The 19,924-nt window shown below is 32.4% G+C and overlaps 1 protein-coding gene across 4 annotated transcripts in view; it reads left to right on the forward strand.

Annotated features, from left to right (window-relative positions):
* Positions 1-6,704, forward strand: part of LOC127701053 (interleukin-6 receptor subunit beta-like) — a 53,021-nt gene extending 46,317 nt beyond the window's left edge. For all 4 annotated transcript variants that reach the window (XM_052204861.1, XM_052204836.1, XM_052204844.1 and 1 more), the window contains 2 exons: positions 572-733; positions 2,261-6,704. In XM_052204861.1, the coding sequence (XP_052060821.1) occupies positions 572-733; positions 2,261-3,169 (1,071 nt within the window). In that variant the 3' untranslated portion in view covers positions 3,170-6,704. The remainder of the gene's footprint in view (positions 1-571; positions 734-2,260) is intronic.
* The last annotated feature ends 13,220 nt before the right edge of the window (positions 6,705-19,924 follow it).

The raw sequence follows: 19,924 nt of genomic DNA on the forward strand, positions 1-19,924 counted from the left end.
GACCTCATTTTCACAGTTCATTGCTCAGTGTTAAGTTTTGTGTTTTGGTCTGTTTTTCTTAAACTATAAGCAATAAGTCAACTATATTTGTTGTATGGAAGAATTGTTAGCTGTACATTCCTGCCTGGCATGGTTCATCTGACCTTGACCTCATTTTCATGGTTCATTGGTCAATGCTTAGTTTTCTTGGTTAATGTTACGTTTATGTGACAGTTGTAAGAAAGCTTTATATTTAGGACTATGAACATAATATCAATGATTAGTAAAGAAGGCGAGACATTTCAGCGTGTGCACTCTTGTTTAAATACTAAAAGATTTATTACTAGAATTGTGACAGTAGAAAGTAGAAACCATTATACTTATCCATATATGGGAATTAAGAATGTTTTAATATTTTTACCTTGAATCCATAAAATTTGAACTTGCATTATGCAAGTAATTTCACAGTATGTTAAAATTTGTATTTGAAAAGTAAGAACTTATAACTTAAATAATACAAGACTGTTTATTTACTACAGCATTAATTTATTATTTTCCATCATCTGCAAGAAAATTTTTTTTTTTTTTCTAGCCAATGATAAGACCTAGTTCTAAGACATCTCAGTCACCTGACTCAGACGATGAAATCTATTCAAAGATTCCTGATCTGCCACCGTCACCACCATCACCAACGTCTCCAGAGTCTATGTCCATTGATATGCCACTCATACAAAGCAGTATGGGCTCTCAAAAGGTATGGATACATTTATTGTGTTTCATTTGTTACTCTTTTTCATGATATCACTGTGCATGTTCATTGAGATGTTTTTTAATGATTCAGTTTGACATTTTCAGTCATTGATATCAAATAACCCATCATGTTTAACTCTGTGACTCTTATGCTGTAATGAAACATAGTTTTTAAGGCACATAATCAGAAAAGTCCTCTAATATATTTTGACCACAGGCATGAACATATTAAAATCTCCGATAAGGTATGGATATCTGTGTGTGTGGCATCTTGTGAGCACTTGCATATCTCAGATCAAGATATGTAGGTCTATTTCTGTTTACCCAGTGACTCTTTGGACATTTTTATTGATATGTCCAAGCTCAAAACAATAAAAAGCTCGGTTCCAGTTATTTAGATTTATGACTGTAGCATCACTGCCACCCTCACCAAGAAAACTTGTCCATTGATATGACGTCAATTCATATCAAATGATAGCCTACAAACTAAATATGTGTGTAGATAAACATGCACATCTATGGCATTGCTCCTGTTGTCATCCAATTCTAGAGAGCGTTTGAATAATTGGATATATTGGGTATACATCAATGAGACAGAACCCAATGATACAAAAACCAAGACATATACAGGTCAACATATGTTCTTCAACAATAAACAGGTGTATATATTGGAAGGCACCTCCTGGTGCGGGATCTTCTCGCTGCATTGAAGACCCATTGTGGCCTACGGCTATTGTCTGCTCTTTGGTCGGGTTGTGGTCTCTTTGACATATTCCCCATTTCCATTCTCAATTTTAATACCTAAATGATATACTGTAAATTCAGAAATTATTGCGAGGTTTTTATTATTGTGAATAATGCAACTCCTTGAGTATCGCAATAATAAGAACTCGCATTCTGATATCTTGTACATATAACTTTGTGTAGCTTTTCTTAAAATCGCAATATTAAAAACGCATTTTTGTTCATTCTTCAAAAATTGCAATAATAAATGCACGCAATAATTTCTGAATTTACAGAAAATCACCAGTAATTAGATTTAACAGAGACTATTTAAGATATGCCATCAATACTACATTCCTGACATGACAAAAACATTAGGATATACCATAAGACATAAACACCAACATTCCTGACATGACAAAAACATTAGGATATACCATAAGACATAAACACCAACATTCCTGACATGACAAAAACATTAGGATATACCATAAGACATAAACACCAACATTCCTGACATGACAAAAACATTAGGATATACCATAAGACATAAACACCAACATTCCTGACATGACAAAAACATTAGGATATACCATAAGACATAAACACCAACATTCCTGACATGACAAAAACATTAGGATATACAATAAGACATAAACACCAACATTCCTCACTTTCAGATTAAACTAATTTTTGAGATCCCAACCTCCCCTTTTTAATCCCAGTGAAATAACATTAAATCACCTAATTTAAGTTTTTAATTTTCTCATGAAATTACATTTATCTACTAAAATGTTATTTTTTACAGGGTTTATACGGGAAAGGAGGAAAGAATTATGTCCGACTTCCAGAGGGCAGTAGAAGTAGTATGATCTCTGTAAACTCACTGTTTTCACGTCTACAGTTCGCTAGAAATAGTATGGATTCAAGAGAATCTCATTACCATGACAACAAAAATCTTAGTACATTTAGACCTCGACCACAAAGAAGTTCGGGTGTTTCAGGTAGTGCCGATGTTTTATCTTGTGTTGTGTCGCCATATAGTTGTGTTGATATAGTGAAATGTCCAAACTCGGAAAAAATTCCACGTAAACATCTGCCATTTAACAAACCATGTCATAGCGTAGGCAGCATGGTGGACGACCCCACCTATGATGAGACGAACAATCTATCCATATTATCTAATAAGGTAGTGACTCAACCTCCCTCTGCTATTGCTACAGGAGATTCTAGGGAGCATTTTAATATCAAATTACCTCTTGATCGGAGAAAGTATGATTTTAATGAGGATACATTGAAAAGTTGTACTTCCAATGAGATTAATTCAGCTTTGGAGGATGAACAAACAAAGGATTCAAATGCATCACATGAACTTGATGAAGAAAAAATTACATCGTATGTTCAAGATGCAGGACAATTTGTTGAAGCCGACAATGCTGTTTTTGTCTCTGCTGGTAGTGACGGTTACGTGCATGAACCATGCCAAAAATGTTCAAACAATAATGACATCAAAATGATAAACGGGTACATCCCGACAGAAAATATCACACAACTTCTTCCTAATCCGAACATTGTTGTAGATAAAGAAGAAGCTACGTATAAAAAAGAACTAAATATTAAACCTGGTCCTAGGCCAGTCAGTGAAGTCATCAATGTACCTGCTCACTTTTACGGTTCATTGTCGTTGTTAGATGCAGGAACAGCGACAGAGCTTTAATGTTGTATACTGCTACAGACTTAAAAGATATTTCCGTTTCGTTGTTTAATGTTTAGTTGAAAGTGCTATATGAAAAACTCTACTTGTACAAAAATTGTAAAAGGTTTTTTTTACAGTAAAAAATATTTTGATAACTTCCATATATGATGTGGATACAGTTATGTATGTTATAAAACAAAATACTTCTGTGTTAAATATTAAGTTTTAATAATTTGTGTATATTATTTGTTTTTATTGACCTTAAAGTATTAAAAATTTTCAATAAAAAAGATATGTTTTACTTTTAAATCAAAATTTGTAAAAAAAAAAATATTTGTTGAAATATATTTTTAGTTTTACTTATTATCTCATTTGTATAAATGCTACAATTTTTGTTAGTAAGTCAAAGTAATTCTCTGTTATATAGAATTGCAGATAATGTTATTTTCTTTCTAAATAAGGAGTGTTATTTTATATCACATCTGTTTTATATACTGACTCTGTAAATTCAGAGTTTGACCTGTCTGCTTATTAGTGTCAACGTTTAACAGAAAAAACATTGACCTATTGACCTTCCTGCTATTTTTTCTCCATAACTGAATATCACAGACTTTCTTGTACAATTTCACAAGAGAAAATTTTAAATGTCAGGTCAAAAGGTCAAGTGTAAAAAAAATTTAAATAGCAATAACTCTTATAATCAGAGGTTAATAAATACAATAACTTTGCTAACTGTAGTACAATAGTATATACAAAAATTATAATATAAATTGAGGCTGTTTTGGTAATTTTAATACATGGGCAGGTCTCCACGCATATTTTTGGCGTTAATCAAAATATTTCATTATTTCTGAATTTATGGTAAAGGAATCTTTAAATTTTCATATGAATAAAATTGGAATTCAATTAAGTCAATATTCACATATAAATGAAGGTGATACATAATATTTGTTCTATCATAACACACATTGTCATTGTACCGAAGTAAAGTAAGCAATAGTCTATTTGCCTATTACCAATTTTATTCTGTTATTACAATGCTTCAAACAGGGTTATGTCCCTTTGCCAATTTCATAATGGTTTTTTACTGGACAGAATGGTTTACCCATGCAAACACATGCTAAGTTAAATGTAATAAAATAGCTGTTTAAAAAAAAGTAATTAAAAAAATTTATTACCGATATCAAAAGTTTTAGGCTTAATAAAAGACTAAATGTTATAGATTTGGAAAAGTTAAAGTCTTTATGCTTGCTCTGCATTGGCAATGGAAATTTATTTCCCTCCTATGGGTCAATACGGGTAAATTGCAGATTTGGCAAATAGACTATTCCCTATTGGTAAAGTGATAATTCCTTGAACAATTAAAATTTTCAATCACCTTCCTGGATGCTAAGCAAGTGTTAATGGACCAGCCCTTTAAATAAGAAAAAAATAACGAAAACATGTATTAATTCTTTTTAATTGTAAATTAGATAGAAATCAGAAAATCCATTCATACCATAGATTTATAAATCCATTACAATTTAATAGTGTAATAAGGCATAAAGGAGGATTTTCTGATTTGCTTTATGTATGTTTAGATGTTCTTGGTTGTGATATCTACAAAGACATTCCTAATAGGACCATTGTTTATATGCTTCATGAAAAACAAATTATGCTGAAGTGCTGATGAATATTTTTTATTAGTGTTTATTGTCAGCTTTAAAATGCTTATTAATTATCCTCAATGTTTAAATGTCACAGAAATTAGTTTTTTGAATATTGATTTTTTAAAGAAACTTAGAAGTATACACATATTGTAAGAATTGTGTTCTATAAATTTTTTTTTTTCTGAAGATCTGAAGAGTATTTTTGTGTATTGAACATTTATTTTCATAATGTTTAATTTTGATGCGCATCTTATATTTACTTTCTATTATCTCCTTGTTAAATAAGGATTGATAACCACACCAACTTTGTTTCCATTTGCAATATAAATGATAGTATAAACTCAGCCAGATAGTAAATTGCCAAATTCACTAGTTACTCGTAAAGAACTGTTGGTTTACCTCTAGACACTCTTGCGAATTTTTTCAAAAATAAAACTTCATGCAATAATTTTTTTAAATATAAAAAGATATATCGTTTCGGTGAGCTAACAGAATATCTTGTGTTTGTTTAGATCTCAATGTACTTTATATCTATCTCCATAAATTTTTCATAAAATTTTACTATTATGATTGTGAAATTCTAAATTGCCCAAAGTTTAATGGAAAAATGTCTGTACTAGACTTTGTGCAGTATTGAAGGTTCTATAGGAATTTTTACCTCTACCTCATATGTTCTTATGATTTGGTAATTTGAAGAATTTTTCAGACCATTATTTTAATTGGTCAAATATATCAGTATTAAAAGCCAGGTCAAGTTCTTATGAATCCAATATATACCTTTGTATGGGAAAAGTTGAAAATCTCAATTTGACACTTCCATTTACCATCATGCAAATTTTCCCATTCTTCAAAGTAGAATACGACGACATTTACAAGTCTGATTGTGCTATTTTGTTTTAACTGAAAAAGAATTCTTCTTAGAGGAAAAACGAAATATATATCAATATCATAAATAATTTTTTTACTGCCACATATTTTTGTTTAATTTTAATTTGACCACCAAGCACTGGGCATTAGATGACAGTTATTGACATTATGATGAAATTTTCAGTGTAATGTGCTTCAGGGGCTAGGACAGGAAAAAAGTGCTTGTACATGTTGTGACCAGCACATGTAAATGTGTGATATTGTACCACTATGGTTGTGACATATGTGCATGGATATATTTATGTAACATATGTAAAATTATATATTTATTGTCTTATTGTATTTTAAGGTTGTGATTTTTCATATACATAATCAAATTGTTGTTTTCATTGGCTTCATATTATGAATATTCTTATAATGGTATGATATGTTTACACACATTAAAACATTTATATTTTTGATTTTTCCATTAAGTTAAATTATGTAAATGGATTTTTTAAAGGCTTTACCAAAGTATGATCTTTTACAGGAGTTTTACCTTTTGCTTTCATACATTAGTTATATATTTTTTTCATTTGAAAGAATAAGGTAATAAATTAAATCCAAAATGTTCTTTAATGAACATTATTTTGATTTTTCAGCTGTCCTGTTAGACTCCTGTTTTCGAAATTAATGCTAAAATTATCAAAGAGTTGATAAAATCAATTAAGGTATTTGGGGATGATGCATAAATTGAACTTTAATATATAAAACAAAGAATTAAGCAACCAAAAAGTATGTTCAGCTAGTTATTTTCTACTCCACTTTAATTGTTAAACAAGAGAAGATCTGTTTTCATATTTTTGCAACTTTATCTTTTCAATGTTTGCTAAATTGAAATGGAATTAGATCTGAAAAAAATTCATTTCAATTCGAATTTCATTGTCATAATATACCGCTATGAGATTGAATATTTTTATTACATTAATTGAGTTTTAGACATTGTTTGTATGTTAATTGCTTTTTCTTTGTTGAAACAGCAAATAAAATCATAAAACTGATTTGTTGTGTTATTTTATGAAGATCCAAAATTATTGACACAAAATCTGATTTTTTCAGAAGTTTTTTTATTTCCACATGTACAGCAACAGATGATATGCCAGTTACACTTGTTTCTTAGTTGTCTCCCCTGCATAAATTTTTCAAGATTTAAATTATTTAGTTGCTTTCTGTGAAGTTTTCAAAATTTTCTAATCTTTTCTGTTTTTTTTCTTATGGAATGACTGTAATATTTTTCTATGAAGAGATAACATCAAAAATGTGGTGCACACTGATTAACCCCCATAACCAGTAGCAGATCCAGAAATTATCATAAGGGCGGCCCACTGACTGCCATAAGAGGGGGCCCACAGAAGTCATAAGAGGGGGCCCACAGACAGTCATAAGAGGGGGCCCACTTAGACAGGCTTCAGTGATTCCCTAAATAACCAAATTTTTCCCAAAAAAGGGGGGCCGGGCACCCTGCCCCCTGAATCCACCTCTGATAGTGGGTTATTTAAAAGTGTGCACCACATTTTTATACGACCGCAAAAACTTTTTTGCGTCGTATAATGCTATCATGTCGTCATCTGCGTAGTCCGAAAACGCATTTAGTTTCCAGACAATAACTTTAGTTTAAGTGAATAAGTACAAAATTTTACCAGAAGGTTCAATACCACCAAAGGAAGGTTGGGATTAATTTTGGGGGTTATGGTACCAACAGTTAAGGAAAAAAGGGCCAAAAATAAGCATTTTTGTAACTTCCAGACAGTAACTTGTGTGTTAGTGTATGGATCTCTCTGACATTGTACCACAAGGTTCCATATCACAAAGAGAATGCTGGGATTAATTTTGGGGGTAATTGCCTCAAAATTTTAGGAATTAGGGGCCAAAAAAGGGGCAAAAAACAAGCATTTTCTAGTTTCAGGACAATAACTTGTGTGTAAGTGTATGGATCTTTCTGAAATTGTACAACAAGGTTCCATATCACAAAGGGAAAGCTGGAATTGAGTTTGGGGGTTATTGCCCAAAACGTTTAGGAAAAAGGGGCCAAAAGGGGCCAAAAATAAGCATTTTTATACGACCGCAAAAAAATTTTGTGGTCGTATATTGGTATGACGTTGGCGTCGTCGGCGTCGTCGTCCGAAGACACATTGGTTTTCGCACTAAGTGAATGGATCTTTTTGAAATTTGACCATAAGGTGAAATACCACAAAAGGAAGGTTGGGATTGATTTTGGGGGTTATGGTACCAACAGTTAAGGAATTAGGGGCCAAAAATAAGCATTTTTGTAACTTCCAGACATAACTTGTGTGTAAGTGTATGGATCTCTCTGACATTATACCACAAGGTTCCATATCACAAAGGTAATGCAGGGATTGATTTTGGGGGTAATTGCCTCCAAATTTTAGGAATTAGGGGCCAAAAAGGGGCAAAAAACAAGCATTTTTCTAGTTTCATGACAATAACTTGTGTGTTAGTGTAAGGATCTCTCTGACATTGTACCACAAGGTTCCATATCACAAAGGGAATGCTGGGATTGATTTTGGGGGTAATTGCCTCCAAATTTTAGGAATAAGGGGCAAAAAAGGGGCAAAAAACAAGCATTTTTCTAGTTTCATGACAATAACTTGTGTGTAAGAGTATGGATCTTTATGAAATTGTACCATAATGTTCCATATCACAAAGGGAAAGCTGGAATTGAGTTTGGGGGTAATTGACAAAAAAGCTTAGGAAGAAGGGGCCAAAAATAAGCATTTTTCTAGTTTCCAGACAATAATTTGTGTTCAAGTGTATGGATCTCTCTGAAATTGTACTGCAAGGTACCATACCACAAAGTGAAGGCTGGGGTTGATTTTGGGGGTAATTCCCTCAAAATTTTAGGAATTAGGGGCCATAAACGGGCAAAAAAACAAGCATTTTTCTAGTTTCAGGAAAATAACTTGTGTGTTAGTGTATGGATCTTTATGAAATTGTACTGCAAGGTTCCATATCACAAAGGGAAAGCTTGGTTTGAGTTTGGGGGTAATTGCCCTAAACGTTTAGGAATTTGGGGCCAAAAAGGGGCCAAAAAACAAGCATTTTTCTAGTTTCCAGACAATAACTTGTGTTCAAGTGAATGGATCTCTCTGAAATTGTACTGCAAGGTACCATACCTCAAAGGGAAGGCTGGGATTGAGTTTGGGGGTGGTGAATCATAAGGGGGTTCAAAAAATTTGGGGAGGGATTTTTTTTTCCTTTTTTTTCTTTAGAATTTTCCATTTTAGATTGGTTATTTCTGATTTATATATAAAAGCAAATAATAATGATATGGTTTGAATAGGTAAATTAAAAATTTTTAAGTTCTTAGACCACTTTCATTCTGTGTCAGAAACCTATGCTGTGTCAAATATTTAATTACAATCCAAATTCAGTGCTGTATCAAGCTTGAATGTTGTGTCCATACTTGCCCCAACTGTTCAGGGTTCGACCTCTGCGGTCATATCAAGCTGCGCCCCAGCGAAGCATTTTATTCTAGTTTCAGGACAATAACTTGTGTTCAAGTGTATGGATCTTTATGAAATTGTACTATAAGGTTCCATATCACAAAAGGAAAGCTGGGTTTGAGTTTGGGGTAATTGCCCTAACATTTAGGAATTTGGGGCCAAAGAGGGGCAAAAAACAGCATTTTTCTAGTTTCCAGACAATAACTTGTGTTCAAGTGTATGGATCTCTCTGAAATTGTACTGCAAGGTACCATACCACAAAGGGAAGACTGGGATTGAGTTTGGGGGTGATAAATCATAAGGGGGTTCAAAAAATTGGGGGGGTTTCCTTTTTTTTTTCTTTAAAATTTTCCATTTTAAGTTGTTTATTTCTGATTTATATATAAAAACAAATAATAATGATATAGTTTGAATAGGTAAATTAAAATTTTTTAAGTTCTTAGACCACATTCATTCTGTGTCAGAAACCTATGCTGTGTCAAATATTTAATCACAATCCAAATTCAGAGCTGTATCAAGCTTGAATGTTGTGTCCATACTTGCCCCAACTGTTCAGGGTTCGACCTCTGCAGTCGTATCAAGCTGCGCCCAGTGGAGCATTTTATTTAGGTTATTTCGAATAGACAGAACAAAAATTACAGTCATTCCTTATAATTTACTTCTAAAAAGGAGTTAATCATGATAAAAACTTTGATGACATCACGGTCACATGACAAAATTATGTCTATGAGCTGATAGACAAAACACTTTCAGCCAATCAGACGTGTTACATCCAATATTAAATAATTGGTTCATCATTTCAGAAATGACAATAAATTACTTATCCACTTCTATTATTTCCTAGGATATGCATACCCCTCAATTAGGGGGTATACTGTTTTACCTCTGTCTGTTCATCCTCCATGATTCCTTCTGTCCATCTGTCCAATGAAATTTTTCTCAGGAACTACAGATCAGGCCTTGCGGTCATAAATCTTTGAGTATGATTATCGTAATCGGACTCAGAAATCAACCAATCAAAGCATTGGATTTGGTGTTTCGATCACAAATTTTGTACTCTGAGTACTAAGTAAAGTTTTATGACCAAGGGCCCAGAGCTACCTGAAATTAGGTATCAGGCATAGTGTGAGCATGTTATACCTTGTGATTCGTTTTCATATTCATCTCTCATCAACTTTCTGTTTACTGAGTACTCCTAGCAGGAGTATCATTAGTGAGCAATAGCTCACAGATCAGCTTGTTTATTCTAAATATTGTTTACTTGATTGTTGAATATTTGCAATAAAGACTAACAAAAGAGTTTTTTCAACCAATGTTTTTGAGAAGCTTGTGCTACTCAATCGTTTAGCTTTCTGTGGACTGCTGTTTGTCATTTCTTTGTTTTTATACGCCCGTTTACGGGACGTATTATGGTATACCGTTGACCGTCTGTCTGTCCGTCGTCAACATGTCGGACATTAATTCAAAAACGCTTTAACCAATATGCATGAAACTTTGGTGAATTGTTTATATCTATTGACGTGAGCTCCCTTTCGTTTTTTATAAATTTCAGATTTACCATTTCCAAGTTTTCGTTTTTGATTCATTAAAAAAGGGGGGATTTTCCAGTTTTCGGACAATAAGTCAAAAACAATTTCACCAATTTGCATGAAACTTTTGTGAATTGTTCATATCTATTGACGTGAGCTCCCTTTTGTTTTTTATAAATTTCGGATTGACCGTTTCTGAGTTTTGGGGTTTTATTCATTAAAAAAGGGGGGATTTTCCAGTTTTCAGACAATAACTCAAAAATAATTTCACCAATTTGCAAGAAACTTCGGTGAATTGTTCATTTCCTTCGACATGAGCTCCCTTTTGATTTTTATAGATTTCAGACTATACGTTTCCAATTTATGGGGTTTTATTTATTACAAAAAGGGGGTTTTCCAGTTTTCGGACACTAACTCAAAAATGCTGTCAGCATTTTTTATGAAACTTTGGTAAATTGTTTATATCTATTTTTGTAAGCTCCCTTTTGATTTTCATAAATTTCCAATTTTACGTTTCCGAGTTATAAGATTTTATTTGTTTATAGTCTCAGATTTTCTTATTTCTTGTTTTTCTTGTACTGTATGCAATAGGTCAAATATATTTGGTGTATGAAAATATTTTACAATGTACATGTCAGTCTGGCATGTTTTATTTGACCTTGACCTCATTTTTACGGTTCATTGCTCAATGTTAAGTTTTTGTTTTTTTGTCAGTTTTTTATAATACTATAAGCAATAGGTCAACTATATTTGGTGTATGGAATGATTGTAAGGTGTATATGTCTGTTTGGCAATTATCATCTGACCATGACCAAATTTTCATGGTTCATTGGTCAATCTTAAGTTTTCCTGGTTAAGTTTGTTTCTTAGATACTATATGATATAGGTCAACTATATTTAATGCATGGAATGATTGTAAGGTGTACATATCTGTCTGGCAGGGTTCATCTGACCTTAGCCTCATTTTCATGGTTCATTGATCAATGTTAAGTTTTCCTGGTTAAGTTTGTTTCTTAGATGTGCAATATGTCAACTATATTTAAAGCATATTTGGTGTATGGAATGATTGTAAGGTGTACATGTATTTCCAGTTTGGTTTATCTGACCTTGCCTTGACCTCATTTTCTTGGATCATGTTAAGTTTAGGTGATAGTTGTAGTTCAGTGTTTGTTGTTGGTTCTTGTCTGTCATATTTGTTTTTTTCGTAAATTGTTTTGTTATAAATTAGGCCGTTAGTTTTCTCAATTGAATTGTTTCATATTTTTCATGTTGGGGCCTTTTATAGCAGACTATACGGTATGGGTTTTTCTCACTGTTGAAGGCTGTACTGTTGCCTATAATTGCTTACATCCACTTTATTTGAACAGTTGTCTCATTGGCAATTATACCACATCTCCCTTTTTTGTACAATGTTGCCAGTTTGATTTCATCCCTTCAAACAGACTTCAAAACATGAGCTTCTCGAGAATGTATAATATATTATTTAAGATATCTCATACAGTCTATAAGATATCATATAGCTTATAAGATATCTCATATAGTTTATAAGATATCTTATATAGTTTATAAGATATCTTATATAGTTTATAAGATTAGTTTATAAGATATCTTATATAGTTTATAAGATTAGTTTATAAGATATCTTATATAGTTTATAAGATATCTCATATAATTTATAAGATATCCAATGAAATTTTCTTGATAAGATATCTTATAAATTATATGAGATATCTTATAAACTATATGATATAATAATATCTTATAAACTATATAAGATAATAATATCTTATAAACTATATAAGATATCTTAAATATCATATGAGATATCTTATATATTAAATGAAATATCTGATACCGGTATATCATATGAGATATCTTATATTATGTATTATATAAGATATCTTATATATTATATAAGATAATTCATACAGTTTATAAAATATCTTATATAGTTTATAAGATATAAGATATCTCACATAATTTTAAAGATATCTCATATAATTTTCTTTATGAGATATCTTATAAACTGTATAAGATATTTTACAAACTATATAAGATATCTTATAACCTATATGATATCTTATAAACTATATGAGATATCTTATAAACTATATAAGATATCTTATAAACTATATAAGATATCTTATAAAGTATATAAGATATCTTATACATATCTTTTATAAAAAATAATAATAAGATATCTTCTTAACTTTATACGATATCTTATTTTCGAGCCTGCGACTTCTGTTACAGAAAGCTCAACATAGGGATAGTGATCCGGCGGCGGCTGCGTTAACTAACTACCTAAAAGCTTTATATTTTATAAGGTGGAAGACCTGGATGCTTCATACTTTGTTTATAGATGCCTTATGTTATGAAGTTTCCGTCTGTCATATGTCCATTTTCCTTGACCTCATTTTCATGGTTCAGTGACTACTTGAAAAACAAAGTTTAGATTTTTTGTAATGTTAATTTCTCTCTTATTATGAGTAATAGGATAACTATATTTGGTATGTGCATACCTTACAAGGTCCTCATGCCCGTCAGACAGTTTTCAATTGACCTCGACCTTATTTCATGGATCAGTGAACAAGGTAATGTTTTCATGGTCAAGTCCATATCTCAGATACCACAAGCAATAGGTCTACTATATTTGGTGTATGTAATGATTGTAAGGTGTACATGTCCAACTGGCAGAAGTCATCTGACCTTAACCTCATTTTCATGGTTCAGTGGCAAAAGTTAAGTTTTTATGTTTTGGTCTGTTTTTCTAATATAGTATGCATTAGGTCAACTATATTTGGTGTATGGAAATATTTTATGATGTACATGCCAGTCTGGCAGGTTTTATTTGACCTTGACCTCATGTTCATGGTTCATTGCTCAATGTTACGTTTTTGTGTTTTGGTCTGTTTTTTAAACTTTAAGAAATAGGTCAACTATATTTGGTGTATGGAATGATTGTGAGGTGTATATGTCTGTCTGGCAGGTATCATCTGACCTCCACCTCATTTTCATGGTCCATTGGTCAATGTTCAGTTTTCCTGGTTTACTTTGTTTCTTAGATACTATAAGCAATAGGTCAGCTATATTTGATGCATGGAATGATTTTAAGGTTGTTATGTCTGTCTGGCAGGGTTAATCTGACCTTGACCTCATTTTCATGGTTCGTTGCAATTGGTCAATATATAATTTCCATGGTTTGGTCTGTTTCTTTAATACTATAAACAATAGGTCATCTATATTTGGTGTATGGAATGATTGTATTAAAGGTGTACATGTATTTCTGGCATGGTTTATTTGACCTTGATCTCATTTTCTTGGATCATAAATGTTAATGTGATATTTGTAGTACGGTAAACTTTATATTTAGGACAATCAACATAAAATCAATGGTCAGTATAGTCAGCGTGTGCACTCTTGTATACTTATAGTTTATAAGATATCTTATAAAAACTAGATTATATAAGATATCTTATATATTATATTAGAATTAGATATCTGATATATTATATGAGATATCTTGAAGTTAGAATAAAACGTAAACGGCTTGCCATAAAGGAAGCTTTGATCAACCTTTAATTTCAGGTTCATCAATATCGAGGATGTCTGTTCCCTGAATAATTCAAGGTAAGCTGGCAATTACTATCACCAATCAGTTCCACAGATACAGTTGAGTTTGCTTCATATATTTACTTATATCATAAAATTGACATGCAATGAGCATGATGAGGGTCTAACTTTAAGGCAACTTAGATTTCATTTTTTTTTCATTTTGAAATTTCCATTTCTATATACATGTATCAACATTCAACCAGCCCCTGCACATCCTAGTTGATGATATTTCAGGGCACGCGTTTCCTTTCATGATTTCCTTGATAAGAGGGTTGGTTACAAGGAAACTGTTGAAGACTTGAGAAAAGGCCCTAGGGTTCTAAACGGAAAAGTTGAAGTCCTCTATTCAAAAGTTTCACGGATGTAAACATGATTTGGTTGACGGTTATAAAATATTTTATAATATCTGTGTCACATATGGCGTGTCAAACGTTGTAATATTCACTAAAATCATATAAATGTTTATAAAAACAAAATATGTATTTAAAAATCTTATACCGGTATATATGTCTTTTTTAATGATTTAAAAACTCAATATAAAATATTTCTGACAATAGAATTAATTATATTCTAAATCCAACTACTATAAAAATACCGAATCCCTCTACCACATACATCGCATTTTATCTCCAGTATGTGTTCTCTTATGTCAATGTAACTTACCACTCACGGAACCCTCTACCACATGCATCACATTTATAATGTTAATCTCTAGTACGTGTTCTTACATGTATTTTTAAGGAATTACTTTCAATAACTTTACGGAACATATATCACATTTATAAGGTTTATCTCCGGTATTTATTCCCATGTGTATCTTTTATTTCACCACTCCCAATAAATTCTTTACCACCTACATAACGGTCATGGGGTGTATAGCATGTATGCATTCTCATGTGTCTCTGTAAATTGTCAAGTTGACAAAACCCTTTACCACATACATCACAGTCATGACGTTTATCGTCTGGTATGTCTTCTCATGTGTCTCTGTAAATTACAAAGCTGACTAAACCCTTTACCACATACATCACAGCCATGAGGTTTATCACCTGAATGTATTCTCATGTGAATCTGTAAATTACAAGGCTGATTAAATCCTTTACCACAACTATCACAATTATGAGGTTTATCGCCTGAATGTATTCTCATGTGAATTTGTAAATTATCAGGCTGACTAAACCCTTTACCACAAATATCACAGTTATGAGGTTTATAATCTGTATGTGTTTTCATGTGACTCCGTAAATTACAAAAATAATTAAACCCTTTACCACACACATCGCAGTCATGAGGTTTATCGCCTGTATGTGTTCTCAAGTGGACCTGTAAATGACTATGCTGTCTAAACGCTTTACCACATACATCACAGTCATAAGATTTATCACCAGTATGTGTTCTCAAGTGGACCTGTAAATGACTATGCTGTCTAAACGCTTTACCACATACATCACAGTCATAAGATTTATCACCAGTATGTGTTCTCAAGTGAACCTGTAAATGACCATGCTGACTAAACGCTTTTCCACATACATCACAGATATGAGGTGTATCGCCTGTATGTGTTCTGATGTGTCTCTGTAAATTACAAAGTTGACCAAACCGTTTACCACATACATCACAGTAATGAGGTGTAGCTCCAGTATGTGTTTTCATGTGTCTCTTTAGGCTACTACCATGAGAAAATTCTGTAGCACAAACATCACATGTATGACGTTTTTCACCAGTATGTGTTCTCACATGTGTCTTTAAGTCACTACCATGACTAAATCCTCTAGCACAAACATCACATTTGTGAAGTTCATTACCAGTCTGTGTTCTTATGTGTCTCTGCAGAGTACCATTGATTGTGATTAAATCCTCTACCTCATACCTGGGACTATTATACTAACAGTATAATAGTCCCAGCTCATACATCCTATTAATAAGGTTTATCTCCAGTATGTGCGTTCTTGTACGACTCTGTGAAGAACAAAACAAAAACAAAGGTTAAGACGTAAACCTTTTTACACCTCACTGTAAATTACCTATATGATATCTACTTTGTACACACTATTTTGTTGTAAGGTACTCTGAATTTACGCATCTGCATGTCTGGTTAGTTCTACTGACATATACAAGGAGTATATGCTTTGTCATTGATATATACCATTACCCTATATCTCTTAATTATTATTCATATTGATTAGGAAAAGTATGTTACTAATTGTCAACATTAATTGCATATATAATCAAGGATTTGTATAGTAACACTATACAAATCCTTGATATAATCAAGGACGTATATTAAATTATGTTCCTAAAATTCTTGCCTGATTAGACTTGTATCAGGGCATTACATTTTTTGCCTTATTTGCAATGCATTTATAAATTTTAAAATCTCCATGCTGGACAGACACACAAATATACAGGTTTTCTACATATTCTCAAAAGCACGTATCTTAGTTACAAGAATATTTTTGCATATAAGCTTGAATGATTTTTCAGGAAAATTAAATCAGAAATCAATGAAATTCTAAAGATTTATTGTAAAATAACTGGTTTCTGCCACCTTAATTGAGGTCTTGAACTGGCATGTCAGTAACTGCTAGTAGTCCTTGTGTTTTTTTTTCTGCTTTGGTCGGGTTGTTGTCTCTTTGACACATTCCCCGTTTCCATTCTCAATCAAATCTTTGTTGACTTATATTGATCATTGTCATTTTGCTTAGTTTCTTCTGTTGCCTATTCGAAAATTGGACTCATACTTCTTTTAAACTGAGTTTTACTGTGTGTACTGCTGTGTGTTTGTTCAATATTCCACATTGGCTAGAGGTAAAGGGGAGCGCTGAGATCTGACAAAACATGTTTAACCCCGTCGTATATTTGCGCCTGTCCCAAGTCGGGAAGCTCTGGCCTTTGTTAGTCATGTGTGTTTTTTTTTAATTTTGGTTCATTTATATGTTTTTGAGTTTATAGTGTGGCGTCCATTTTCGACGAATTAGTATACATTGTTGATTAGAGCCAAGCTGAAGCCCGCCTCCGGATGCGGGATTTTTTCGCTGTGTTGAAGAGGGCGACCTCCATTGCGCGAATTTGAAAATGACAAGCATTACGTTTGCGCGAGGAAATGGTATTACGTTTGCGCGAGGAAATGGTATTACGTTTGCGCGAGGAAATGGTATTACGTTTGCGCGAATTTACCTGTAATTAACTAGAGTTTTCACCTGTAATTTAATCCTGAGAATAACCTGAATTTTACGTTTTTATTTTAGGAAAATGAAGTTATCTCGTTGGTTGTTGTCTATCATATTTCTTTTTCGTTTATTATTTTGAACATAAATTGGCGATCATACCACATCTTCTTATTTCATATATTGATAAATATGTATTAGAGTCTTTATTCGTTTATATAAACAGTAAACACCACTGCATTTGTGTAAAGAAAATTTTTGAATAAATTCATTGAATATCATGGAAAAGAACCCTTTGCATTCTCGGTCAGTCCTAATTCTACATTTGCTCAATTTTATTTGTGCATCTCCTAGAAATGTCTCCATTTTTCAACTTAGTATCTATACTGAAAGTATATCCGTCTAAAGTCAAGTACATTTTTCTTGTATTTGTCTCAGAGATAATAAAGTCCATCTAATAGTTGACTTTCAAACTTTTATATGGGTGGACAATTGGTGAGTACAGCTCAATCATTAACATGTACATGTATATGTAAGAGGTCCGATAAAACAGTTCAAATTAATTTCAGTTTATTTCTTTTTCAATTATATTAAGTAATTTGTTAAAAAAAAAATTTAAAAAGCTGATGATTTTATATTATTTTACTATATATATATTTTATTAATCCACGCAAACGTAGTGACTTTTCAACAGGTAAATTTCGCGCAAACGTAATGCGTTTTGTCGCGAAAACGTGGATTTTTTCGCCCAAACGTAGGAAGAATCACGCAAAGGTAACGCGAATCGCGCAAACGTGGATTTTTTTCGCCCAAACGTAGGACGAATTCGCGCAAAAGTAACGCGCCGGTTGTAGACCCATTGGTGGCCTTGGGCTATTGTCTACTCTTTGGTCGGGTTGTTGTCTCTTTGGCACATTCCCTGTTTCCATTCTCAATTTTAATCACTTAAAATGTCTTTACTTACCAACATTCAAAAATATTTCGTTTTTCAAGGAAGCCATTACCTAAATGTTTTTCATGATTTAAAAGCCTTTGCATCAAATAAAACAATTTTAAAACAAACGATCCATCACAACTGCTACTGCATATTTTATTTAATAAGTTTAAACTCTGACAGAATAAAAAAGAATAGTCGATTGATCAGAAATGAAAAATGTTTTTTCGTCGATAAAAGTACCACTGATTTCGAACTTAAAAGTTGATTTTCCTGCTTTAGGTATTTCATCAGTAAATAACTAACTTGTGTCAATCGATCATACTCTGAAACCACGCTACAGAATTTCACGAAACTTTGTAGATGATAAGGGCATCCTACGTAGATGTGCATATCGACAGGAAATTATGATTTTAATTTTTTTCTAGGAGAAATGCCCCTTTGAACTTGGAATTTCGCCAATCGGCTTAAATATACTACTGCAGCCATTTTGTCATTACAACTCCTCTGAATCACACTACAGATAATCATGAAACTTTGCAGATAATTAGAACGGTCAGAATCAATTTGCGCCATTTACAGTTTCGAAAAGGTATCAATTGCGCCACTCTATTTTTCTAATGGCATGAATGAGGATGTGGATGGGGGTTTATAGAATAGAGAATAATGGACCAAAAATATAAAGAATAGAGAAAAATGGACCAAAAAATAAGGATTAGAGAATAATGAGGTGCTAAAGTATAAAGAATAGAGAAAAATGGCCTAAAAAAATAAAGAATACAGAAATAAAGGACCCTCCATCTAGACCTTCATGAATTGCGGCCAATAAATGGAATCAAATTGAATATTTTGATGATGGTACTTATAAATGTTGTCCAAAATATTTCAAATAACTCTATACTATACATGGTTTTGAGAATGGACATTGTATTCCATTGATATAAATGGCGCAATTGTATGATTGTTTTATTGGCACAAATGAAACCTATAGTTTTCAAGAATCTTGTTGTGGCGCAGAAGTAGCTCTGGCGCAAATGATTTCATTTTTTGGCGCAAATATATATGTCGGCCATTAGAACATACTTAAGTTTCTTGAATTTTCTGCCATAATTTTACTTTTCATTATAGCTTACATATACGAAATAAGTACATGCATGTATAAAACTTAACTTCATATTGTTTTTATCAAACGCTAAGACGAAATGACTTTGATATGGACAAAAATGTTATAGGGGAGAACAGACCCGATTGATAGCCACTTTGGTAAAATTACCACCTTCTTTGTTTTCATTTGTTTACCATTTACCCTCCACATTAGTTTGCATATTTTCATATTTCAAGTACAGAGAAAAAGGCATAATATTTTTGAAAATACGAAAAATATGGCAAAACAAGAACATTATTTCAACCAACATATAAACGCCCCCAGCCCACTTAAGACACAATGTTCTACAGACAAAACATGTTTACATGGTAAGTTCTAAGGGTCAAATATAGAAAAGAAGAAAAGGC

The sequence above is a fragment of the Mytilus californianus genome, unplaced genomic scaffold (genome assembly GCF_021869535.1).
Source record: "Mytilus californianus isolate M0D057914Y unplaced genomic scaffold, xbMytCali1.0.p SCAF_1, whole genome shotgun sequence".
NCBI classification, from domain to species: domain Eukaryota; kingdom Metazoa; phylum Mollusca; class Bivalvia; order Mytilida; family Mytilidae; genus Mytilus; species Mytilus californianus.